At 39.2% G+C, this 27,883-nt stretch overlaps 1 protein-coding gene across 2 annotated transcripts in view; it reads right to left on the bottom strand.

Moving 5' to 3' along the window:
• Nucleotides 1–27,883, bottom strand: part of nf2b (NF2, moesin-ezrin-radixin like (MERLIN) tumor suppressor b) — a 60,717-nt gene that overhangs the window by 26,973 nt on the left and 5,861 nt on the right. For both annotated transcript variants that reach the window (XM_063031963.1, XM_063031964.1), the window contains exons 2-8: nt 26,206–26,342; nt 16,995–17,120; nt 15,762–15,884; nt 11,016–11,099; nt 7,960–8,028; nt 6,586–6,668; nt 5,599–5,674 (exon numbers count right to left, since the gene is read on the bottom strand). In XM_063031963.1, the coding sequence (XP_062888033.1) occupies nt 5,599–5,674; nt 6,586–6,668; nt 7,960–8,028; nt 11,016–11,099; nt 15,762–15,884; nt 16,995–17,120; nt 26,206–26,325 (681 nt within the window). In that variant the 5' untranslated portion in view covers nt 26,326–26,342. The remainder of the gene's footprint in view (nt 1–5,598; nt 5,675–6,585; nt 6,669–7,959; nt 8,029–11,015; nt 11,100–15,761; nt 15,885–16,994; nt 17,121–26,205; nt 26,343–27,883) is intronic.

Genomic DNA, 27,883 nt, shown 5'->3' on the forward strand with positions numbered 1-27,883 from the left:
CCATTTCTTCCTTGTCCATATAGCTATCCAATTTAACTTCAAATGACAACATCGAACCTGCCTCAACCACTTCTGCTGGAAGCTCGTTCCACACAGCTACCACTCTCTGAATAAAGAAGTTCCCCTTCATGTTACCCCTAAACTTTTGCCCTTTAACTTTCAACACGTCCTCTTGTTTGAATCTCCCCTACTCTCAATGGAAAAAGCCTATCCACATCAACTCTATCCATCCTCAATTTTAAATACCCCTATCAAGTCCCCCCTCAACCTTCTATGCTCCAAAGAATAAAGACCCAACTTGTTCAACCTTTCTCTTTAACCTAGGAGATGAAACCCAGGCAACATTCTAGTAAATCTCCTCTGTACTCTCTCAACTTTATTGACATCTTTCCTATAATTCGGTGACCAGAACTGTACACAATACTCCAAATTCGGCCTTACCAATGCCTTATACAATTTCAACATTACATCCCAACTCCTATACTCAATGCTCTGATTTATAAAGGCCAGCATACCAAAAGCTTTCTTCACCACCCTATCCACATGAGATTCCACCTTCAGGGAACTATGCACCATTATTCCTAGATCCCTCTTTCCTACTGCATTCTTCAATGCCCTACCATTTACCACGTATGTCCTATTTTGATTAGTCCTACCAAAATGTAGCACCTCACATTTATCAGCATTAAACTCCATCTGCCATCTTTCAGCCCACTCTTCTAAGTGGTCTAAATCTCTCTGCAAGCTTTGAAAACCTACTTCATTATCCACAACTCCACCTATCTTAGTATCATCTGTATACTTACTAATCCAATTTACCACCCTATTATCCAGATCATTAATATATATGACAAACAACATTGGACCCACTACAGATCCCTGAGGCACACCACTAGACACCGTTCCAATCTGACACACAGTTATCCACCGCTACTCTCTGGCGTTTCCCATCCAGCCACTGCTGAATCCATTTTACTACTTCAATATTAATACCTAACGATTGAACCTTCCTAACTAACCTTCTGTGTGGAACCTTGTTAAAGGCCTTACTAAAGTCCATATAGACAATATCCACCGCTTTATCCTCATTAACTTTCTTAGTAACCTCAACAAAAAAATTAAATAAGATTTGTCAAACATGACCTTCCACGCACAAATCCATGTTGACTGTTCCTAATCAGACCCTGTCTAACCAGATAATTATATATACCATCTCTTAAGAATATTTTCCATCAACTTACCCAACACTGACATCAAACTCACAGGCTGATAATTGCTAGGTTTACTCTTAGAACACTTGTTAAACAATTGAACAACATTAGCAATACGCCAATCCTCCGGCACCATCCTCGTTTCTAATGACATTTGAAATATTTCTGTCAGAGCCCCTGCTATTTCCACACTAACTTCCCTCAAGGTCCGAGGGAATATCCTGTCCGGACCCAGAGACTTATCCACTTTTATATTCCTTAAAAGCGCCAGTACTTCCTCTTCTTTAATCATACTTTCCATAATTACCCTTCTTGTTTCCCTTACCTTACACAATTCAATATCCTTCTTCTTAGTGAATACCGAAGAAAAGAAATTGTTCAATATCTCCCCCATCTCTTTTGGCTCCACACATAGCCGTCCACTCTGATTCTCTAAGGGACCAATTTTATCCCTCACTATCCTTTTGCTATTACTATAACTATAGGAACCCTTTGGATTTATTTTCACCCTACTTGCCAAAGCAGCCTCATATCTTCTTTAAGCTTTTCTAATTTATTTCTTAAGATTCTTTATATTCCTCTAGCACCTCATTTACTCCATGCTGCCTATATTTATTGTAGATCCCTCTCTTTTTCTGAACTAAGTTTCCAATATCCCTTGAAAACCATGGCTCTCTCAAACTTCCAACCTTTCCTTTCAACCTAACAGGAACATAAAGATCCTGTACCCTCAAAATTTCACCTTTAAATGACCTCCATTTCTCTATTACATCCTTCCCATAAAACAAATTGTCCCAATCCACTCCTTCTAAATCCTTTCACATCTCCTCAAAGTTAGTCTTTCTCCAATCAAAAATCTCAACCCTGGGTTCAGTCCTATCCTTCTCCATAATTATATTGAAAGTAATGGTATTGTGATCACTGGACCCGAAGTGCTCCCCGACACCTACCTCCGTCACCTGCCCTATCTCATTCCCTAACAGGAGATCCAACACTGCCCCTTCTCTAGTTGGTACCTCTAAGTTTTTTGCAGCAATACAATCTTGCACACATTTTACAAACTCCAAACCATCCAGCCCTTTTACAGAATGGGAGTCAATGTGTGGAAAATTAAAATCTCCCACAATCACAACATGTGCTTACTACAAATATCTGCTATCTCCTTACAAATTTGCTCCTCCAATTCTCGCTCCCCGTTAGGTGGTCTATAATACACCCCTATAAGCATCATAACACCTTTCCCATTCCTCAATTCCACACAAATAGCCTCCGTAGACGAGCCTTCTAATCTATCCTGCCAAAGCACCGGTGTTTTATCTTCTCTGACGAGCAATGCAACACCTCCCCCTCTTGCCCCTCCAATTCTATCACACCTGAAGCAACAAAATCCAGCAATATTTAGTTGCCAATCACACCCCTCCTGCAACCATGTTTCACTGAAGCTACAACATCATATTTCCAGTTATCAATCCATGGTCTAAGCTCATCCACCTTTCTTACAATGCTCCCAGCATTAAAATAGATGCGCATTTAAGAAACTCTCCACCTCTTACTCTCTGTTTATCCCTAATGGAGCAAACAACTTAGTTATCTTTTTCTTCCTTCTCCCCTACATCTTCGGTCTGAGTGCTCCCGTTCTCTGTCCCCTGCCTATCCTCCCTCACACACTGTCTACTAGCTTTCTCCATTTGTGAACTAACCTCCTCTCTCCTAGTCTCTTCAATTTGATTCCCACCCCCCAACCATTCTAGTTTAAAGTCTCCCCAGTAGCCTCTGCAAATCTCCCCACCAGGATTTTGGTCCCCCTAGGATTCAAGTGCAACCCATCCTTTTTGTACAGGTCACACCTGCGCCAAAAGAGGTCCCAATGATCCAAAAACTTGAATCCCTGTCCCCGCTCCAATCCCTCAGCCACGCATTTATCTTCCACCTCATTCCATTCCTACTCTCACTGTCGCATGGCACAGGCAGTAATCTCAAGATTACTACCTTTGCAGTCCTTCTTCTCAACTCCCTTCCTAACTCCCTATATTCTCCTTTCAGGACCTCTTCCGTTTTCCTACCTATGTCATTGGTACCTATATGTACCACGACCTCTGGCTCCTCACCCTCCCACTTCAGGATATCTTGGATGCAATCAGAAACATCCCGGACCCTGGCAACAGGGAGGCAAACTACCATCCGGGTCTCCTGACTGCGTCCACAGAATCGCCTATTTGACCCCCTAACTATCGTGTCCCCTATTACTACTGCCCTCCTCTTCCTTTCCCCACCCTTCTGAGCTACAGGGTTGGACTCTGTGCCGGAGGCACGGCCACTGTTGCTTCCCCCAGGGAAGCTGTCCCCCACCCCAACAGTACTCTAACAGCAGTACTTATTGTCAAGGGGCACAGCCACTAGGGTACTCTCTAGTACCCGACCCTTCCACTTCCCCTTCTTAACCGTGACCCACCTGTCTTCCTCCCGTGGCACCGGTGTGACCACCTGCCTGTAACTTCTCTCTATCAACTCCTCACTCTCCCTGACCAGACAAAGGTCATTGAGCTGCAGTTCCAGTTCCCTAAACACAGTCCTTTAGGAGCTGCAGCTCAGCGCACCTGGCACAGATGTGGACGTCCGGGAGGCTAGAAGACTCCAGGACCTCTCACATCCGACACTGAGAACAACAAGCTGCCCTCACGCTCATACTTCCCCCCTTTCCTCAAATAACAGGAAAAATTGAAAACCAAACCTACTTTGCCTCGCCTGTTTCCGCCTAAGCCAGTTGAGCCAAAGCCCTTAGGCCTTCACTCTGCTCCCGGCTCACTCCGCTGCCCGCTGTATAAGGCTGTGTTCCTTTTAAATCTTCCGCTCTTCACTACCCGACGTCACACGCCTGCGCAGTCCCGCCTCTCTTAACTCCGATGAAAAAACAAAAAATTCAAAATGGCTTCCGCCGCACTCCCACTCCAATTCTCAGACTTTCTTCTCCTTTCCTGAATGTTGTGCCCAGAAAACTGACAATGTACTCCAAATGTGGCTGAAGCAATGTTTAACAAACTGCTTTTTGACTTCTATTCTCTTGTATACCTTTGTCTCCAGGATCCCAACTTTCTCAATCAGTCCTGCTAGTCTTAATGGCTCATCCACATACATTTCCACATCACTCCTCTGGTGGCTTTTAATCGCAATTCACAATGCAGTTGTTCTCTTTACACCCATGTCATTTATAAAATACAAAAATAAACAGTGGACCTCTGTCCCCAAGAGAAATCTAATATCCTTTCACTGTTACTCTCCCTTTTCCCTGTTGCTTACCTTTTTTAAAAATCTATGAAATGCAGTCCTTTTTATTCCATGGCCTTTGATGGTGATAATGAATTTTCAAATGAAATTTTTGATCATTAAATTTGATTATTCAAATATAATGTTGTTAAAGTTGAAAGCATCATCTATTGTGTAACAAAATAGACTACACACGAAACTCAGATTTTGCCAGTAGCTTTGTACATTGTAAGAGTTCAAAGGAGCTCAAGACTTTTATATGTGCCTAAGACTTTTGCACTGTACTCTATATATCACCATATACTACCCTGAGATTCATTTTCTTGCAGGCATTCACAGTGGAACAAATAAATACAATAGGATCATTGAAAAACTACACACAAAGACTGACAAGCAACCAATGTGCAAAAGACCACAATCTGTGCAAATACAAAATAATAATAAATAACACTGAGAACACGAGTTGCAGAGCCCTTGAAAGTGAGTCCATAGGTTGTGGATCAGTTCAGTGCTGGGGTGAAGCAGGTTCAGGAGCCTGATGGTTGAAGGGTGATAACAGGTCCTGAACCTGATGGTGTGGGACCTAAGGCTCCTGTACCTTCTTCCTGTTACATAGTTAAAAGCCTCTAAATATTTCTTTGTGCAGGAATACCACTTCCTGCGTAATTGCTGCATTAAAAGTATTCTATTCTGACAAAAGTAAACAAAAATTTTAAAGACACAGTTTATGGGAAAAAGATCAAGCAAAAAGTCCTTCGGTTTTCAGTGGTTTTGCCTGAGTTTGTTTGTTTGTTTATTTATTGAGATACAGCGCAAAATAGGTCCTCCTAGCCCTTTGGGTTGTACTATCCAGCAATCCTCCAATTTAATATTAGCCAAATCACAGGACAAATTACAATGACCAATTAACCTACCAACTGATACATCTTTGGACTGTGGGAGTAAAATGCAGTACCCGGGAGGAAATCTACACAGTCACATAGAGAACATACAAACTCCTTACAGGCAGCGGCAGGAATTGAACCCGATTCTCTGGTACTCTAAAGTGAGCTGTGCTAATAACTACACTGGCATCCTGCTATAACTCATACACTTTACAATTTCAGTATTACAAAATACATACCGTGATAGGGAAATAATTTACTCCGTACATCTCTAGGTCTTGTGCAATCTTTAAATATTCCATTTCAGCTTCATCTCTATCAAAAGTGGATAATAATTTAAAAAGTAGTACACAAATGAAAAGAGAGGTTAGTACATTTGCTTGGCAGTATCATGGTTAGATTATTTTTACCATTAAAAAGCATAGGATCATAGTATTTATTGGATTGCTTGTTTTACATTTATTTTAACCACTTAACCTATCAGTATAACTAAACCAAATCGTACTGGGCCGAAGGAGAAACAAAGAAGAACTAAAAACTCAGATCAAACAACTCCAAATAGTGGGCAGGAAGTGATTGCAAATGCTGCCAACTAGCCTTAAGGTAAACTTGGGGCACATTAAATTTCAAATGTCAGTAAATAAATTATGTCAGACAGACTAAAATTAGCTGAAATTAAGTCAACATTAAAAAAGCAGAACATGACCTTGAGATATTTCATTGCATTAACAAAACCTCAATTCCATGAAGGTCACAAATTAACACCAAGCTAGAGCTGATGCCAAAAACCCGAGGAATTACACTGAACAGAGGAGGACCTGATCCGTAGCCACTGAGATGGAGGTTATGTAACGATCAACATGTCTGCATTTCAAAATTTTGTTTTTGTTATTTTGGAAACAAGTTTAATGATTAGGTTCGTGCAAAATACATGATACCAGGCTAACACTACAAAATGATTATTAATTATTTAATGGATTTCATAAGTAGGTAATGATAGATTTAAATATGATTGCATGTTTGATCAGAGCAAGTGTAAAAAATAATCAAGTGTGCAGATTTGAGGTATTCGACTGTTCTTGTTGTGAATTTTTTTTTCCAAATTACTTTTTCTTCAAAATCGGAGACCTTTGCTAAACTAGAAATTTTTACTTCCAGAACACAGTATAACCAAATTAAATAAAAAGATACAACCATAAAATCCTACTAGATGTAGTGGTGCTTACCTCGCAATTCCCCTGTGTTCAGCATACCAGGCTGTTATCTTTTCTTCCCACATGTCTGCTGTCATCTGATATTGTTTAAGGACCTAAAAAACAGGTAATATAAAAAGTAAACTTTCACCAAACAATGTCATTTTCAAGGCTAGAATTTATGAATAGCATTAAAAATATTTCCATAACATATCTAAGGGATCAATATTGCCTGTGTTAAAGTAGAATAAAGAAGTGACACATATTCAGTGGTGGCATACTGTGCAAAATGGAAAATGAGAAATTGCAGCTCAAACAGCAGACTACATTAATCTAGTTTTGAAATCCCTGCCTAATCCATTAAAACAAAGCAAACCTGCTTCTTGCTTAAAAAAACCATATCAATCACAGCACAGTTGTTACATTAACATTTATTTACCAATTAATATCCATTACTGTTTCACCATCAGTTTCTTATTCATTTTTGATTTTTAAAAAATCAAGATTCTGTAGCAGCCCTTCAGTAATATTAACTATTTACAGAAATAACTACTGTAGAACTCAAGAAGAAATAATTTAAAAATTTATTAAAAAGATAATTCTTAGGATCTGGAAGGCTGTGCCTGACAGAATGGTAGATTATAAATTTACAGTAACATTAAACAAAATTAGTTATCTATTTAGAGGGCAATGGGGAAAAATAAGCCAGCAGGATTAATTGGATAATTCTATTTAAGAGTTCATGGAAGCACGAAGCCAAATGACCTCATTCCACACTATAATTAATGCTTTTATTTCTATGCAAAACTAGAACATTTTGGGTCAATTTATCAAAATTTGATTGATAATTTGGATAATTTTGTATTCTTCCTTCAATATTTTAAGTTTATATGACATTAAAACCTACAGACTACAGAGGGTTGTAGACTCAGCCAGCACCATCACATGCTCAACCCTCCTAATCACGGAGAACATCTTCAAGAGGTGCTGCATCAAGGCTGCAAGATCCATCACTAGGACCCCTCACCATCCAGGATATGCATGGCCTCTTCTCATTACTACTATGAGGAAAGAAAAACAGCAGTCTGAAGACTCACATTCGACATTTTAGGAACAGCTTCTTCCCAGTTGCCACCAGATTTCTGAACAGTCCGTGAAGCCATGAACACTACCACCTTGTTCCTCTTTTTTTCCACTATTAATTTATAGCCAATGTTATGCCCTACAGTCTTGCCACAAAACAGAAACTTCACAATATACATGTCTGCGATAGAAATCTGACTCTGATAGCAACCCGATTCTGATAAACCCCACAGCAGTAATAAATTAGTAAAAAATCATTTCTAAAAATATATTATGCATTATCTAACAAAAGTAAAGGGCTTCACTGAAAGTTGCTGGACCTACTCTTTTTGGTAGTAGTTCATCCTGAGCCAAGAAACCAGGTTTATGAAAATTTGGATCGTAGTCTCCATACTGAAAACAAATCAAATACAACATAGTTCAGAATCACAAACAAAGTAATGATGTGTTTAGTACTGATATATACAGCAATTTTCTTCTCTGGATCATAATCATTATCATTCTCAATTAAAAGTTGACGGGAAAATATGCACAGGTACCACAGATCAATTAATTAACATGTTTTAGCACATCAGAACTTTTAAATTTACAGTGTTCAAATAAAATACAAAGTTCACCCTATATAATAAAATAAAGCCAAAAATATTTTAAATAAGGCACTCTCTAGTGATTTTGGAAGACTTAACTAGTTCCAAAGGATTTCATGGCAGAATTACAACAGAGTCTGTGAGTGGTGGGTGCAAGCAAAGGGCACTAGCAAATTTGGGCCAAAGACTCCTACATGGATAGGAATTCCAGAATATTCGAGCAACACCATTCACTAAAACATAACAGGGGAGAGTGGGATTGGGGGGGGGGGCATTGGAATATCTGGTAAATTTTGTTGCAATATTACCATGATCAAAAAGTATTTTGTGGGCCAGTAAAAAATATATGCAGCAGGTGTAGATTCTATTGAGCTTATTAAATGACTTATCCAGTAGAATTTACCAAACTCAGAAGCACTAATCCATGGCCTCAAATTGTGGAAATACTGTATCTTTTCCCAGTGTGCTAGCTGAGGAAAGAGGAACACAACAACAAACTGAACTGGAATTTGCTGATCATGAGCTGGCAGATATGTACATACTACAAATGGGAAGATGACAAAACTTTAATGTTTCCTGGTCTCACCATCAAGTCCACGGTGCTTCATAAGCTGCTGAACCAAAGAGTCAGAAATGTTTTCTGCCTGGCATCTCAGCTTTTACACTAAACACAGATGATGTATCAAACGACTCATACATTTCCACAGAATTACTAATTTTCCTCTAGAAATATTTTACCAATAACTGATGGAAATTTGTGTTTTTAAATAATTGCACCAAGTAAATGAGACATTTCAATTATTTTTAAAGATAACTTCTTCATCTTGCACCCCACCCCAAATGTTTCCAAATGTCCCTGATCATCAGGAATATTTTGGCAGACTGAAATGTCTTTTCTGGAAACACAAGCTCTCAATTCATCAGTGACCTTTGATTTTATCAACATTCATGGTCTGCTGCATTTTGCAAATGAGCTACAACAGTGACAAAGGCACCACATTGGGATTTGCCTAACCACAAAGACTTAGGTTAGCTTCTGGACTAGCATGGCTAGCATAGCAAGGCCATGCTGGAATCAAAATTCATCTCCAATGTATTCACTTTTACTGACAATACAAAAGTTAGGTGAGAAAACATGCTAAGAATACAAGTAAATTAGATAGACTTGTTAAGTGTATATGGAACAAGGTGGGAGATGGACAACAATGTAGGGAAGTATTTAACAGGAATAACAGAAAAGCAGAACAAAGACAAGAACCCATTTAGTTACTCAGGGGGATTTAGGAAACTTGTTTCTACAAAAACCTAACATAATACAGAATTCAGGAAGGCAACTGGTACGGGAAGGTCATGAAGGAAAAGTGTGGAGCAAAGGGAAAGACTGAGGTAAGGAATTCAGAGTGCAGAGCAGAGAATGGCAGCTCTTGTCCAAAGATTCCCAGCATTCTATGCCTCTTTAAGGAGCATTAGGTTAACAAAGCTCAGTTAACAACCAACCCTTACATTAAAGTACTTACTGTTGTTCAAGGCATTTCTCTCCAACTTTTAACAAGACAATGCTACATAAATTACTCCATCCAGCGCTTTGTCCTAGCTACATACATCTTTGAAGAAACACAAAAGCAGTAGGAAGGCTGATGTGAAATACAGTGGATTCTGATTAACCAGTACATTCTGGTCCAATTATGCACTACTGCAATTAGCCTAAGTTTCATGGAAATACTTAAAAAGGGATAAAAAGACAAACTACTATTTAACTGAGTAACAAATTATGTATTTAAATGAAATACAGAACAAATTAGAACACTAACAATACTACTACAGTACTATAAAACTGTATTAGCTCCTAATAGTTATCGATTGAGGAATTCATCCAGTGTATGCTGCCATGTTCTTTTGACTGACTGTAAATGAACAAAATCAGCAGAGACACCTAATGTAGATAATGGACTGCCTTCATTGCCTTCCTGCATGAAGTAGGGTCGTAATCCAACAATAAATGTCTTGGATTCATGTTTAGTCACTAACTCAAGTTTTCTTTTTAAATTTGGTCCAGTGGGGGTTTTTTCCCCAGCTAGTGTCAAATTTTGGCAAGGATCTGAATTTTTTAAGGCAAATTAACCAAAATTATCAAAAATCACAGCTTTTTGAATCAACATCCATCAACCCAAATGGATAACAACACAAACACATACAACTGATGCAATTTAAAAACTGGGCTCCAAGCACAGTGTAGTGTCTAACGGCCACACAAGTGCATGCAACTGACGTTAGTTAGAAACTAGCGGCAATCTGCCAAGTGCACAATTCTGTAGTGACTTGGATTTGGGCGTCAGCATTGAACATGACAGTAAAAACCTGTCAATTTGCAACTGGGAGAAAAGCTGGACACTTCTGCAGTCTGTTCTTTACAGTGAAAGGGAACAAAAGAAGTGTAATCAAGTCTCAGTGAAGAGACCAAGTACAGTGATAGAAAAGACCATGTGTATAACTAAAGAACAGAAAATTTATCAGCTAGCAGAAAGTTCGTTATTTTCCATTCAATAGTCTCTACATTAGCCCTAAAATACTACATATGGTACATATTTTTTCTCAACCATGTATTTGTATTTCAGTCTCCTGTCCCAAATAAAGGAAGGGAACCCTGGCTACTTCTTCAATTAGTTTTTTGTTCTTTAAGAGTTGTCCCAGATAAGCAGGTGCTCTGATTAGCTGATGGCTAATTAACCAGAATCCACTGTACATGTTTTTATCTTGGACTTAGAATATTTTTAATAGATTATGACGCCAAACCTTTGCTTGAACAGCATAAGATGCCAGCAGCACGGAAGCCTCAGGGGAGCAATAAATCTCCTCATCCAAGATCTGTTTCTTCACCTGTGCAAAAGGAATAAGATATTTCAATCCAAATTATGATACAATTCCTGAAGCATATGACAATCCCATGCCAGCTTTTAATTATGGTATTATCAGCCAAATACATGCAACAAAATGGCTCACTGATTTTCTTTGAACGAAGAATCCAATACGGCCAACACAAGAGTTTACTATCATACTTCCAACTGGAAAAGTCCTTCTTAAAAATATTTTATTTAATTGATGTATATAAACAACATTTATCATTGAATTAATGTTACTGCTACATGTTTAAAATTAGGTTTACTCTGGTCAAAGTTACTTATACAAGCAAATTTTACACATATACATTTATTGTCATTTACTGCCTATAAATATTTGCATTGTTGAACCTACAGATTTAGTCAGCAGGTGGATGCACACTCTGTCCTCACTGTTAGCGCTGCAAACAATTGCTCTTACTTTCTTCACAATTGCCTGACTGACTAGGGGGCATCACAAATTCTGCTGAACCCATTACCAGTCAGAAACTGACCACATCTTTCCATCACCCAATGACAAAGCTCTGTATGACATACTAATGGGCAGATCGTTATTCATGCACAAGCATTATTTTACAGTGGCTTCAGTTTTCAACTCCTAAACATTCATGTCTGGCCTTATACTCATGATGAGATTCACAAATTTCCATGTTCCTCCCTTATTTTCATCCCTCAACAAAGCTGATTTACAGCTGTTTAAAGTTTCCAGACATGAATGATTGGAAATATTCTCTGACTGGTGGATATAGAAGAGTTTAATCTATTCCTCAGACCAACAATATTAAATGTATGAAACATTTTACCATATTAGAGCAACTAAAAAGTACAGCACAGGGACAAGCCCTTTGGCCCTGAATGTTGTGCTGAACCAACTAAATTTGTAATCAAATGGCCAACTAAATGAATCTCTTCAGCCTTTACTATGTCCATATCCTTCTATTTTCCCCACATTCATGTGCCAATCTATGCGCCTCTTAAAAGTGCCTAATTCAAGATTCTTTAATGTCATTTCTTGTACACAAGTGAAAGGAGAACAAAATAATTGTTACTCAGGGTCAGATGCAGCACAAAAAAAACACAAAAGATAAAGAATGAATAATTTTAAAAACACAATGAATATAAATACACAAGATAATTTATATACATTGATTGTATATGCATAAAGCAATGTTGGGCTGTACATAGTGACTGACAGGGAATAATAAAGTAGTGGTGGAGATATTGGGTAGAAGTGTTGATCAGCCTTATTGCTCAGGGAAAGTAACAGTTTTGGAGTCTGGTTGTCCTGGCGTGGATGCTACGTAGTCACCTCCCTAAATAGGAATAGACAAACAGTCCATGAACAGGGTGTGCGAGATCCTACATGATGTTACTGGCCCTTTTCCAGGACCTTTCCCTGTAAGTGTCCCCAATAACCGGGTACACTGGTGCCAGTGATGCATTGGGCAGTTTTGACCACCTGTTGTAAAGCCTTCCTGTCTGCCACAGTGCAGTTTCCATACCAAGTAATGCAGCTTCTTAGAATGCTCTCTACTATGCACCTCTATAATGATGTGAGTATTCTAGTTAGGCTGCATCTGGAGTACAGTTCTGGTCACCCTATTATAGCAAGGGTGTTGAAGCTTCTGAGAGAGTTACCAGAATGTTGCCTGAATTAGAGGCCTTGTGCTATAACGAGAGGTTGAACAAGGCAGCATGCTGGTAACCCTCTACTGCACCCTCTCCAATGCGTCAACATCCTTCCTATGAGAGCCGTATGCAATACTCCAGATGCAGCCCTATTAGAATTTTATAAAGCTGTAAAGTAACTGCCTGACCTTTGACCTCAATGTCTTGACTTATAAAAGCAAGCATGCCACATGCCTTCTGAACTACCCTATTAACCTGTGTAGCTACTTTCAGGGAGCTATGAATTTGGATCCCAAGATCCTTCTGCTCTTCAATAAGGTTAAGACTCTTACCCTCAACAGTGACCTGTCTCTGACACAACACCTGACATATATCTGGGTTAAACTCCATCTGCCATTTCTCCGCACACTTCTGAAACTGATCTATATCCCACCATATTCTTTGCCGGTCGTCAACACTATCCACAACACTACCAATCTTCGTATCTTCTACAGACTTACTAATCCACCCATCCACATTTTCATCCATGTAATGTATGTATCACACAAACAGAAGAGGCTTCAGTACAGATCAGTGGAATACAACTAATCATAGGCTAATCATAGAACAAGTCACTTCGACCACTACTTTCTGTCTTCTATGGGCAAGCTAGTTCTGAATGCAAATGGTCAATTCACCACTCTTCTGGTTCTCAACAGTTCCTGATTTAACTATCTACGCTACGTTCCAGTTCATCCTTCTCTACTCATACGTTGCATCTTTGCCATCATTTGGCCTTCAAGTCTGTTTTGTACATGGCCATCTTCTCAATACAGGCTCTTCCTTTGCTGCCTACTCCCTCTCTTCATTACTTGGTAATCATTTCAAAGACAAACTGGCTCCTCCGATGGAAGAGGCCTTTCAAATTATTTTGCAAATTTAAAAAATGCGTTACTTCATCTTTTACTTTTTCTTGTTCCAGTAAAATTGCACAACTTTCTCCACCGTGATAGTATTTCATTTTCATCAACTTGTTGTAATCACCAGACTTTCATAACTTTTTAAAAAATAGATTGTCCCAAATAATGCACAATTCTAATCCCACCAGGTACACAGGTTTTGTATTCACTCAGGTTGTGGCTGCTTTGCTAAGCACACAATAAACTATATTCCTTTGCAGCTTAGTTTTTCAGTTTCCACACTATCAGGAATAGATGATACAACCGGAACTTGCTCATTTCCTAGACTTGCTGCCCACTGACCCTGCTAATACCACTGACTGCAAACGGGCTAGAAAAACAGACCTTCCACACATTGGGCATAGAAAGCTTGTGAACCCTGTAAAAATTTCTCTATTTCTGCATAAATAAGACCTAACATGTGATGATTTTCACAAGTCCTAAAACTAGATAAAGAGTACCCAATTAAATAAACACAAAATCATTATACTTGTTCATTTATTTATTGAGAAAAGTGATCCAATATTACATACATTTGTTGCAAAAAGTATGTGAATCTCTAGGACAATGCCTTCTACAGAAGCTATTTGGAGTCAGATGTTCCAATCAATGAGATAAGATTAGAGGTGTGGGTTGTAGAGGTGCCCTGACCTATATATTAAAAAACACATACACATAAAGTCAGGTTATTGACAGAGTCCGCTCTTCTCAAGAAAGATCTGTTTGTGCACCATACTCCCATCAAAACGATTTTCAAAGGACCTTAGAAGAAGAATTGTAGAGATCATGAAGCAGGAAAAGGCTACAAAAGCATTTCTAAAGTTCTGAGAGATCATCAGGAAGAGAAATTGTCCAAAAATGGAGGAAATTCAGTACTGTTGCTACTCTCCCTAGGAGTGGGTGTCCTGCAAAGATCACACCAAGAACACAATGTGCAATGCTGAATGAGGTGAAAAATACAAGGGTAACAGCAAAACACCTGCAAAAATCTCAAGGACTTGCTAAAGTCTCCATTCACATGTCCACTAAGAAAAAAAAACACTGAAGAATGGTGTTCGTGGAAGGACACCATGGAAGAAGCTGTCATCTCTAAAAAAAACAAACAAGCAAACAACATTGCCCCAGAAGTGTTGTAAAACATCCAGGTGGTCTTTTGCAAACTTGAGATGTGTAACAATGTTCTGTGAACAGATGAGACAAAAGCTTAACTTTTTGGCAGAAATGCACATTGCTATACTTGAAGGAAAAGGGGCATTGCACACCAACACCAAAACCTCATCCCAATTGTGAAGCATGGTGGAGGGAGCATCATGGTTTGGGGCTGCTTTGCTGCCTCAGGGCCTACACAGCTTGCAATCGTTGAGGGAACAAGGAATTCAAAATTGTATCAAGACATTTTACAGGAAAATGTCAAGGTAGCAGTCCGCCATCTGACGCTTAATAGAAGTTGGATAATGCAACCAGACAATATCCGAAAGACAAAAGAACATGAATAATAGAATGTTTTAAAAAGTAGAATACCTGTGTTTTGGAATAGTCAAGTCCTGACCTTAATCCTATAGAAATATTATGGAAGGAACTGAAGCAAGCCGTTAATGCAAGGAAGACCACCAACATCCCAGAGTTGAAGCAGTCTTGCAAGGAGGAATGGCCTAAAATTCCTTCAAGCCATCGTGCAGGACGGATCAACAGTTACCGGAAATGTTTGGTTGAAGTTATTGCTCTACAAGGAGGTCACACCGGTTACTGAAAGCAAAGGTTCATATACTTTTTCCAACAAATATATGTAATATTGGATCATTTTTCACAAAAAAAATAAATAAAGTATAATGCTTTTTGTGTTATTTATTTAACAGGGTTCTCTTTATCTAGTTTTTAGGACTTCATGACGATCTGATCACATTTTAGGTCATATTTATGTGGAAAGAGGAAATTCTACAGGGTTCACAAACTTTCTAGCACCACTGTATATATTGAAGGTCGCCTATTAACCCATCTGATTGATATGCACCAAGAATTACAGGCATTCCATTAGGAGAAACATAAAACCAATCTGCAGGAAAATGGATACATACCTGCAGAAAGAAAAGGTGCTGGGTGATTTCTTGGACAAGTTCTTCTTCTACTTTCTCAGGATAGAACTTGGCGAGGAAGTGAAATGTAATCGGATCCTCCTTGGGAACTTCTTGATCCAACACCTGTTTGTAGTGATACAAAAACAAATTCCCCAATGCATTTAAAGAGAATATCATAACTCAGTGATCATCTCTGTATTTATCTACAATAAAAAACTTAAAACTGAAATGTTTTTCTCAAAGATAGCACTACTTCATAGCAACTTGAATTAGAGGTTTGTGAAAAAAATTCAGTGTATTCACAGATATCAGAAACTCTCAGAGATACCAGAATAGAGTCAAACATAGCTCTGTAGAAAGGAAAAAAGAAAAAGTTGAAATATACGATAACTCTAGGTCCCTTTCATACATGTATCCAAATAGAAAGCTATGAAGTAGAAGGATATTTATTTTAGTTAAATCAAATGAATCAACTAAATCAATGATATTAAAAAGAGATGACACAAGGGTACATAACCAGAACATCTTCACCAGCCATTATTATTGATAATGGTATCAGTTCCATTTCAAGTGACAAAATGTTTTGAAAGACTACTTACAACAAGATTGTTTTTATTTTACAAAGCACAAGGGTTTCAAAGATATTTTGAAGATTTGCAAAAGTTATCATCTGTGTTAACATCATGGAACCAGTTCTGAATGATCAGTGGATTCAAACTTGACCCCATCTCTATCACTTTACAGATGCTACCAGTTCTGAAAAATGCTTCACACATTTTCTATTTTCATTACACACCCTTAATTTTCCATTCAACTTTTATTATCTTTATTAGTTCCTTCCATAAAATTATCAATTCTTTCCAACCTATGACACAATGGACACCAAAAGTCAAGCTACACAATTTATTGGTGCAACCCACAATTAATCCTTATTTGATCGCTTTTAAGATCGGTACAATAAAAAGATTTGGTCCATTCAAATCCGCAACATGCTTTTCTTCAATATTTGCAAACTATAAATTCAGAATTTTTGCAGAGTCAATTTTGCTAACATTTATATAAATTCTATTACGTTCCAGATAACATTTTAAGATTTACAGATTAATATGTTTAGAGATCAATAGTACAAGTTTAAAATGCTATCAAGTAGTCTTGACAGTTTATAGTTTTAAGCATTCAAATTTAAAATTTCTGCAAACATTATTTTAAACCAAATAAAAACTTTATACAAACCTTTTTCTCCATTTTTAACCATGCAGAGGTATCTTTTACCATGTATCGTAGTCCAAAGAACCAAGTTTCTCGCAATCCAATTGTTCTACACACCAAGTCAAAGAGGTCTTTCCCTTTCCATTTCACCTGCAAGAAATAAAAATGAACAAAATTTTTAATATCTTGAATTATTGTTTAATATTATCTGGTCCTGCATTTCTTGGCCTGGCAATCTAGACTTTGACAACACTGCACAGATGAAGTGAAGAAGGAATCTGAAGTTTTACAACCAGGATAGTTTTCGTTTTTAAAAAAGTCTGAGATAAATTAACTTACCTGGTATCACTGAGTGATGATACAACCTAGCCAAAGCACCTGCCAACCATGTTCAGAATGAAATACTGAATAGACGATCCATCTTAATTCCCTCTCAAGAACACCACCATCATAGATGTCAATCTACAGCCAATTCAATTCACTCAGAGAGATTTTAAGAAAGAGTTGCAAGTATAGATGTAGAACTGGACAACAACCCAGCCAAAGTACTACAGACCCTCCCCCCTCCCCATTCCATAAGAAGCTGCAGCCAGGGCTGACAAGGAAAGTCAAAACAAATGCAAAAGAGAATATATAATACAGCACAAATTAATGGGAAGTTAGAGAATTGGGAAGCTTTAAAAGCCAGCAGAATGCAACTAAAAAGCTGTAAGGAGAGGGAATAAGATGAAATATGAAAGTAAGATAGCCAATAATATCAGAGAGGCTATCAAAAGATTTTTTAGATATATTAAAAGAGAAGTGAGAGTAGATATTGGACCACAGGAAAATGACGCTGGAGAAGTTGAAATGGGGGACGAGGAAATTCCGGATGAACTAAATAAGTATGTTGCATCCATCTTCATTGTGGAACACACTAGCAATATGCTGAAAGTTCAAGAATGTCAGGGGACAGAAGCAAGTACAATTGCTATCACTAGGGAGAAGGTGCTTGGGAGGCTGAAGTGTCTGAAGGTGGATAAGTCACCTGAACCAGATGGATACATCCCAGGATTCTGAAAGAGGTGGCTGGAGAAGATTGTTAAGGCATTGGTAATGATCTTTCAAGAATCAATAGATTCCGGCATGGTTCCAGAGGACTGTAAAATTGCAAATGTCACTCCACTTTAAGAAAGGAGGAAGGCAGAAGAAAGGAAATTATAGGCCAGTTAGTCTGACCTCAGTGGTTGGTAAGATGTTGGAGTCGACTGTAAAGGATGTAGTTTCAGAGTATTTGGAGGCACATGATAAAATAGGCCGTAGTCAGCATGGTTTCCTGAAGGGAAAAATGTTCCTGTTTAAGACGGTGCTGCTGAGGTTAAGCGACCACTTGCTGGTGGCCAATGAAACAAAGAGAGCAACCAAATACTTTGCTATTCATACTTTTTCTGGTAAATAATTGCTGCAATAGTTGTCTGTGGCCTCCCTGCCTGAGTTCAGTTGAATCACCTGTGCAACCTGGCATTTTTGTGGCTGGAGTCTTGGAGAGGCAGGATGGTTGCAGCATGTCCGGCTGGAGTTGCTGGAGCTGACTTGGAGGCTATTCGATGCGGCAGAGCCAAGGTGAAGCGAAGTTGAGAAAAGATGCGAGGTTTGATCGATTTAAGAGCCGAGACGAATTGGAAAGGTTGGGTAGTGGCATAATTGAGGCAGCAGAGCCCAAGCCCAAGGGCATATCAAAGTGGCAAAGAATGACAAATGACCCAAAGTTTGGATGATTTAAGCATGGGGCCAGATTGAAATGGTCAGGCTGTCAGGGTCAGAGGCAAAACGGTTCACTGTTCCGCAGGGTTTGCTCATCTGTGCTGGATGGAGGCTGTGGTTTGTACAAAGTTTGTAACTAGTGGACTTCTGGATCAGCTGAAGTGATACCTGGCTTTGTGAACTTCAGTTGTGAATGCTGTTTGCTTGCTTTTATTGTTTGCACGATTTGTTTTTTCTCTCTCTCTGCACACTAGGTGTTTGACGGTCTTTTGTTTTTAATTCTATTGGGTTTCTTTGTTTTGTGGCTGCCTGTAAGGAGACAAATCTCAAGGTTGTATAAAGTATACATACTTTGATAATAAATGTACTTTGAACTTTGCCTGACAAATCTGCTGTAAGTCATTTTCACAAAACAGAAAGCAGGACAGACAAAGGAGAATCAGTGGATGTTGCCTACTTGAATTTTCAGAAAGACTTTGACAAGGTGCTGCACATGAGGCTGCTTAACAAGAGCCCATGGTATTACAGGAAAGATACTAGCATGGATAGAGGATTACCTGATTAGCAGGAGACAAAGACTGGAAATAAAGGTCGCCTTTTCTGGTTGGCTACCGGTGATAATTGGTGTTCTGCAGGGGTCAGTGTTGGAACTGCTTTTTTTGAAATGTTATTACCAATGATTTGAATGATAGAATTGATGGCCTAGTGGCCAAGTCTGCAAACAATATTAAAATAGGTGGAGGGACAGGCAGTGTTGAGGAAGCAAAGAGGCTGCAGAAGGACTTAGAATTATGAAAAGAATGAGCAAAGTGGCAGATGGAATACATCACGCACTTTGATTGAAGTAACAAAAGTGTACACTATTTTATCAGCAGGTAGAAAATACAAAAATCCAAGGTGCAGAGTCCTCCTGCAGGATTCCCTAAAGGTTAACTTGCAGGTTGAGTCAGTGGTGAAGAAGGCAAATGTAATTGTAAAGCCCTGGTTAAGATTTTTACTGCTACTCTGTAGGTATTTCATTTTAGCAGTTTGTAAGAGCAGTCTCTTTCAGCTTCTAGCATGTTTGGGTTTGAGCTAAACATTAGCGACTATGTTGTTCAACTTTGGAATGTTGTGTCAGCCAATCAAGATGGTGGAATTGGGTGTCCGCAAAGCATGTGCTACCAGGCCATGAGGAAACGATACGAGTCAGCTGCACCTTTCCTCATTCCCTATCACGCACTGTTGAACTTGAACATAGGGTTGCCAACTGTTCCGTATTTGCCAGGACATCCCGTATATTGGGCTAAATTGGTTTGTCCTGTATCTCCCTCGCTATGGTAGAGCGCTCCTATGAAACCTTTCCAGCTGAAATGGCATGAAGCGAAGAAGCAATTACCATTAATTTATATGGGAAACATTTTTGAGCATTCCCAGACCCAAAAAATAACGTAACAAATCATACCAAATAAAAAACTGAAAATAAATAACAGTAACATACAGTAAAAGCAGGAATGATATGATAAATACACAGCCTATATAAAATAGAAATAATGTATGTACAGTGTAGTCCGGAAGATGAAGGCAAAACTGATTTGCGGGGGGAAATATTCGGCACGTCACACATGCGCGCACAGGTGCCCATGCAAGGCTTCATGGTCAGGGTAGTCTTTCCTGGGGTAAAGTGTCCCGGGATTTGACGGCTACTTTTGTCCCTTATTTGGGAGTGAGAAAGTTGGCAACCTTAACTGTAAAAGGCATGTTGAGGTGAGTTTAACCCTACTTCAACACCCCCCTTCCCCCCTACCCCCGGTCGGGCAGTCCGCAAGAATATTGTCAACATTAAACTGGTCTGCGGTGCGAAAAAGGTTGGGGACCCTTGTTCTAAAGGACGCTGGGCAGAGAAATTTTTTGTGAAGGACACTGGTGTCTGTCAAGGTCTTTTGGCAAAAGCTGAGAGAAGACAGGAGGGAAGATGCCCAAGGATGCCGTCCCTGTTACAAAAGATGCCTGATGCAGATGAGTGACTTCAAGGAGGAAGGACCAATACTCCCATGGGGAAAGCCTGTTTGTTGGATGTGGATTTCGAACGACATTCGGAAGGTGGCATGTGTCCTCATGCAGACAGCGGGTCCAATGTGTGAGTTATATGCAATGTATGATCTGTTATGTCTTGCTGATGGCTAATTGCATGGGGGCAGTATTAACACAGTATTTGCACAGATCAGGGTTCGGGTGGTTGAAACATCCCAACTTCCAGGTTTTGGTGGGACTGAAGTCATACCGACCATAGACGCACAGAGTTTGAGAAAGGTGGTTCTCAATGCTGAATCCAAAGGCTGTTCACGAGGGGCTAACAAGCCACATCTCTAGAGATGCGTGTGGGCAAAAAGGGGTTTCACAATATTTGCACTCACTTTGAGAGGATGAAAATATAAAGGCAAGGATAGAATACTGAGGATTTATAAGGCACTGGTGAGGCCTCACTTGGAGTACTGTGAGCAGTTCTAGGCCCCTTATCTAAGAAAGGATGTCCTGGCATTGGAGAGGTTTCAGAGGAAGTTCACAAGAATAATTCCTGGAATGAAAGACTTACCATATAAGGAGCATTTGATGGCTCTGGGCCTGTACTCACTGGAATTCAGAAGATGGGGGGGGGGGGCAGGGAGAATTTCATTGAAACCTATCAACTGTTAAAAGGTCTAGATAGAGTGGATGTAGAGGAAATTTCCTATAGCCTCAGAATAGTGAGGACATTCTTTTGTCAGAGTGTTGAGACTCTGTGGAATTAATTACCAGAGGCAGCTGTGGTCATTGGGTGCATTTAAGGTGGAGGTTGACAGATTCCTGATCAGTCAGGGTATGAAAGGTTACAGGGAGAAGGCAGGAGAATGGGGTTGAGGGGGAAAATGGATCAGCTATGATTAAATAGAGGAGCAGATTCAATGAGCTGAATGGCCTAATTCTGCTCCCATCTCTTATGGTCTTATTAATAACCTACTAATTGAAAGCAGTTTACCTTTTGCCAGAACAACTCAGTCCAGACTTCATCACAATCTTAGCCCACACATGAGCCAATGAGAAACAGGTGATACCATTAGACAAAATCAATAGTCCCACTATCCACTAACAACTCACAATAACCATCATCTCTGTTGGAAACTACAATGCTTAGGTACTTGGTAAAACCAAGACCTGTCTTGACCAACATAACTAATCCTAATGTTCAAATAGCTTTATCAGAAAATATGATTCCAATTTGCTAACCCTGTGAAACAATACTCCAGTATAAATCAGGCTGCCTCCAGAAATGACAAGAAAAAAGGCTTAAAAATTGAAATTGGCAAGGGCAAATAATGTAATAAAAATTGTTAGAAAGGGACATGTTCACAATTAAAGATGCCTTTTCTCTGAAGTACCCGAAACAAAACTGAAAATTAACTGGGATGAAGAGTGTGTACACATTCTAAAATAATTGCATCACCCTTTTACTTGGGAAAGAATTTAGATTGCTTCCAAGTTCAGACATACTTTAGCAGTGTCATTACATATTACTTGAATTATATTTAATAAAAAGGAACAGATGTTAATCTGACATTTTCTCTCTCTTAATGTTGAAACAATCTTTCAATTTCATGTCCCAATAAATGGACCTGTGATTTCCATTTGTTTTTATACTCCTATTATACTTTCTTACATTTATGTGTATATAGGGTATGTGAAATCATGCTGCAATTACATCTGCAGACCTGGAATAGTGCTGAGGTCTGAGGCCTCTGTCAGTCAGAGTTAACCATAGATATTGCGTCCTAGCTAACTAGGTACACAAGCCTGGGCAGTAAGATACGGAACGCAAGCTGTTCTCCTCGTAGCAAGCTTCCCCCCCCCCCCCCACACACACACACACACACACACATCTGATGAACCCAAAGGAACAGCAGAGATCGACACAATTTAGTACCAGCAGCATCGCAGGAGTTGCCATTCAACATTGAACTCAATGTAAGACTGCCTTAGGGACTCCATCTCCGGTTTTTTCCCCTCAGGGGTTTACTTCCAAAACCTTCCCCATGAGTGGGTACAACCACAAAGGCAGTGGAGGTTTGAGATCGGAGTTTTCCTTCTCCTAGATGAGCTGCCAACCATAGCTGATGAGTCACATCTGCCCAAAGCAATTCGTTTTAAGGCACCAGTAACCCACCTTTGCCCCTTCCTGTCAGCAGAAATGATTCTGCCAGGCTTAGTAACTAAACCACACATGAAGGCCAGGAGCTGGACTTGGTTGTCAGAGGCAATTTGAGGTCCACGCCATTGGGAGCATTTAATAGGTCGTGGGAGCTTGTCTCATTACTGTCCTCAGCTATTCCAATCTGGAATAGGTACAATTATAGAAAAAGCGTTCACGTTGGTAATTCATCATGGTAAAGTATAACAGAAAATGGTGATTCTGTTGCACACAATAAGCTCAATAAAATGGTCTTTCTTTCATCTAGTGATTAGATTTACACTTTCTGCATCAATGGATTGCATCTTGTTATATCCAGCCCATCATTCTGTTTGCACTGTAAGCTCTGCTGCCACAACCCATAAAGCATAGTAGTATGCAAATAGGACTACACCTTAAGCAGCAGATTCTCAAATCACCATCTCAGACAAATCTGAAGGCCTTTCTGACAAAAGGTGTTCTGTTTCCTTAAACTGCTCCTACATCTGATGATTTTAAAACTATTCAAAATTTATAAAATTTAAATAATACAAATTAAACATTAAAAAACAGCTGCACTCAAAAAAAGGCTCATCTGGAATTGTCTTAAAAACTCTGTTTCTTTAATATTTCCAGGAAAGGAAATTGTCTTTCTGGTCCATATGCAACTCCACGACCTTCTCAGTTCAGAGTTATAAGGGATGAACAAAAGATGCCTGCGATGTTCATAATCCATAAAAAACTCTTCAATCATAGACAGCTATGGATGAAGTCACACCACAAACACAAGCTACTCCTGGTGTAAAATTGCAGAACAGATATCAGGAACTAGTGGACCTGTTAACTGTCATTAACCAGGAAATCTCAACGGAACCTCTAACTAAAAAAACTGTACAAATCTGACCCAAACTTTTTTTTCATCTTTACCCTACTTACCTTTATTCCAAGTTCTCCTTTCTCATTTTCAAGGCAATACATTTTAGTACATTACAGTATCTGCAAACTCCAAATTAAAAAAGAATCCCAGTCTCTGACTGTGGCTATTATCTGATGAACTAAACTGACTTAAGCATTTACATGACTTACCCAACATGGATAAACATATTTACACAATATTATTTAAAATAATATAAGTATCAATGTTTAGAGCATTCTGCATTACTTCAATTCATTACTCCATTAATACAATGTGTGTTCCCTGGAACACAATCCTAAATCTAAAGGCCAATATTTCTGAGGAATAACAGCAAAACTGGTTCAATACTTGAAATGAGGCAACAAAACAAAAAAAAGTAAATTAAAGAATAATTGTGCATTTTTGTGGCACTATTACATTCTGAATGTTTAAATGTGTTTCACAAATTAAATATAACAGTTACTTTCAAGAAAGACAAATCTGAAAACTAGCAGATCAATTAACGAAACAGACAAATCTAAATCTGGCTGCAATTCTTTCCAAACCCTACCTTAGATTCACATTTACAGCTCAAGTCACCTCAGATTCAGAATTGGTAACAAAATACATATTTTTCTCCATTCTCTTAAATACATCCAATTTAAATAACCAAATACAAGTGAATGGTGAAAAAATTAACCAGTCTTTCATATACATCATAAAATTTTACAATTGCTTATTACGATGTAAGTTCAAACAAAAGAATTGTTAGGTACATTTTGATGTAAAGCTTTCATTATTGTACAATTACAATTGTTATTTTTTGTATGTTAGGACACCAAGGATGTTCCCCAGCAGATTCAATTGACCCTATTGTTGCAAATGGAACAAGCTACTTAAGCATGTTGGTCAATGAGATTAGCTGAGTATTGGTTCCAGACATTTGAGGATATCTGGGTCAAACTTAAATACTGAAAAATGCAGCATCATCAGAAATTCCATCTTTGAGATGAATTGATAAACTGTGTTCAACCAAGTCTCAAGTTCAATAGAAGGTTCATTTGGAATATTTGAAAAGGAAGCTTTCCCCACTTCAAACAAAATACTGCATCACATTCTTGTTATATAATTAGTGCTGCCAGAAACAAAGCAACTGACTAAACATCCTTCCAAGAGGACAGAGCTTAGGAGGACGATGGTGCCTAACGGCGACTCCTTTGCTTGCATCTTCAGAAACAGCCCTATTTCTATCTTTGATATCTCTTTTTTCTTCTTTTCAAGGTTCTTTTGAAGACCCTGACCTGGAGTTACACGCTGACTTCAGTTCTTTGCGGAAATGGGACCCGCTCTCGAGGCCTCACGACCAGCTAGTTTTTGATATGCCAAGGATGCGGCCTGGAAGACTAACACACCTTCAGGGTGTCAGATTTTCGTGGCACTGGAGGCGGGCAGATTTAAGGCCGGTGCCACCACTGCCTGATGCGTCGTGGGAGATGGAAGATCATAAGCAGCGAGCTGACTGCTGGCTGTGTGCCCAGAGACCCAAGTTCTTTAGGCACAGAGCTCGGAATAAGCAACACAACAGACCTTTAACACCATAAATCAGTGAGTTGCTTTGTTATGTCTCCCCTCTCATTGTGAAACAAGGACAACTCTTTTCCCCTCATTAGGGAGGGAGAGAACCTGTGGGATGTCAAATTACTGGGTGAATGAGTAGTCTTTGGGGTAATGCAAGACTGGGTCTTTATTGATGCTTTGCTGCACGCTTGAGTGCTTGGTGGGAGGCGTCAATGCTTTTTTGCTGGTGGGGAGGGGGTGTCATTGCTTTGCTGCTGCTTATGCATGGCAGGGGAGAGCTGGGGGGCTTTGGGGTTCTAACAGTTAACTGTCATTCTTTCTTTGGGGCACGCCTTTGTTTTCGTGGATGTTTGTGAAGAAGAGGAGTTTCAGGATGTGTATATTTCTCTGATATTAAATGGACCTATTGAAACCTTGTCATAGAGTTTGGAGGCTCGCATGCCCCAGTGATCCAGAGAGCTATGTTGGCAGGAGTCAGGGCCTTGTGCCTTGACTCTTGGTAGGGTAATTCATGCCAAACAGGTCAAAGGGTACAGGCCAGACTAAGAGTGGTCCACCAGGTTCAGGGCTTCAGCTCAGGGCTACCAACCCTAACTTGTCAAAAAACATATATTATTACGCAAGCAGCATTGAAGAAAACCTTCACTGCAGTCCTAAACATCAGTGGCGTAATGGGCAGCAAGTAATAAAATATCACATTTGCCACTGTTCTTTGCTATATGCAAAACAATTGTTGCATTTGCCTACATAAAGGCAATATTTCAAAACATTGGAATAATCTAAGGATATAAATCGTTAAAATACTTTATACATCTAAAACAGAAACTCACTCATACCTCACAACTGAATTCCATTTCTGCATCCATGGTAATAACCTTAACTTTGAAGGTTTTAGGTTGTTTTTTCTTTAAGCCCATTATCGACATTTTCCTTCTAAATCCTTTGAAGGATACCATCAAGTGTAGTTTTAAACCTAACAATAAAAAGCAATAATAATGTCATATGGACAATTAAGACAATTTACAAAAGTGATGAGTATTGATATGCCATGGTCTCCCTCCACACAATGCTCCAGAACCATACTCACAGATATACACAAATAACCCTTCTCTTTCTGCCCTTTTGTTGATATACCTTTGCCCGGAGAGGTGGAGCATTTAGTGAAGAGAAAGCATACTAAATGTTTATGAAGCAAAATTAAGCAGGGCTCTTAAGAATTATAAGGAGTTGAAGTAGAGACTTAGGAGGGCTAGGAGACACAAAAGGGCCCTGGCATAGGATTAAGAAAAACCCCAGGGGGTTCTACATGTATGTGAAGAACAGAAGGATGACCAGAGAGAGAGAGAAGGACTACTCAGCGATAAAGGGAGAACCATGTGCCTGGAAACAGATGAGATAGGAAGGTCAGTAATGATTACTTCGCTTTTGTGCTTACCAGGGAGAGGGACTTTGACGAATACAAGGTTAGGGTACAGGTTAATGTGCTGGAGCATATAGAGGTTAAGAAAAAGAAAGTGTTGAAGCTTCTGAAATACACAAGTACAAGTTCCTGGAATCAGACGAGATATACCTCAGACTACTATGGGTAGCAAGGAAGAGATTACTGGGACATTGATGATGAACTTTGTGTCCTCCCTGACCATAGGAGGGGTATCAGAAGATTAGAGGATGGCAAATGTCATTTTGTTGTTCAAGAAAGGTATTAGGAATAATCCTGGAAATTATAGTCTCACATCACTAGTGCGAAAACTTAAGGAGAGGATTCTTAGACACAGGATTTACAAGCATTTGAAGCAGCATGGTAGCTTCATCTAGAAAGTTGTGAGGCACAAGATCTATGGAAAATTGGCTCTACAGATTCAGAATTGGCTTTCCCACAGAAGGCAGTAGCATATGGAGCATATTCTGGCCAGAGGTTGGAGACTAGTGGTGCTCCACAAGGATCTGTTCTGGTACCCCTGCTCTGTGATTTTTATAATTGATTTGGATGAGAAAGTGAGGGGTGGATTAGTAAATTTGCAGGTGACATGATGGTTGGTAGTGTTGTGAATAATGTAGAAGGCTGCCGTGGATCACAATGGTGATGACATTTTAAGGGTGTTGGAGAAGTAAGAAATGATTCTTGGACTCTTGTAAATAACGGGTTAACATTAAGTGCCAACTTACGTGTGCTCTGTTCTGGATAGTGTACAAATTTCTGTTTGTCCTTCATTGAGGAATCTGCCTGCGGCTTATTTAGATTAATGACTCACAGATGTCTCCTGAGAATGTTATGGGGGTTGGGTTCTCATGGATCGCACACATTCTGCCTTATAGTTTTGCAAGAATTGAGCTAAGTACCCTTGTTGTTTAGCGAAAGCACAGGAATGAATATCTGTCTGTAATTAAGTCAGGGCCTAGGAAAGGGAATAACTGATAAGGATTGGACAGTACATCCCATCTGTAATTAAAACCTTGATTGAGTGGACTCTCTTATCTCAGAAATTAAATGCTCTGTCTCGCTAGTTCTATAAA

This window comes from Mobula hypostoma, chromosome 23, assembly GCF_963921235.1.
Source record: "Mobula hypostoma chromosome 23, sMobHyp1.1, whole genome shotgun sequence".
NCBI classification, from domain to species: Eukaryota; Metazoa; Chordata; class Chondrichthyes; order Myliobatiformes; family Myliobatidae; genus Mobula; species Mobula hypostoma.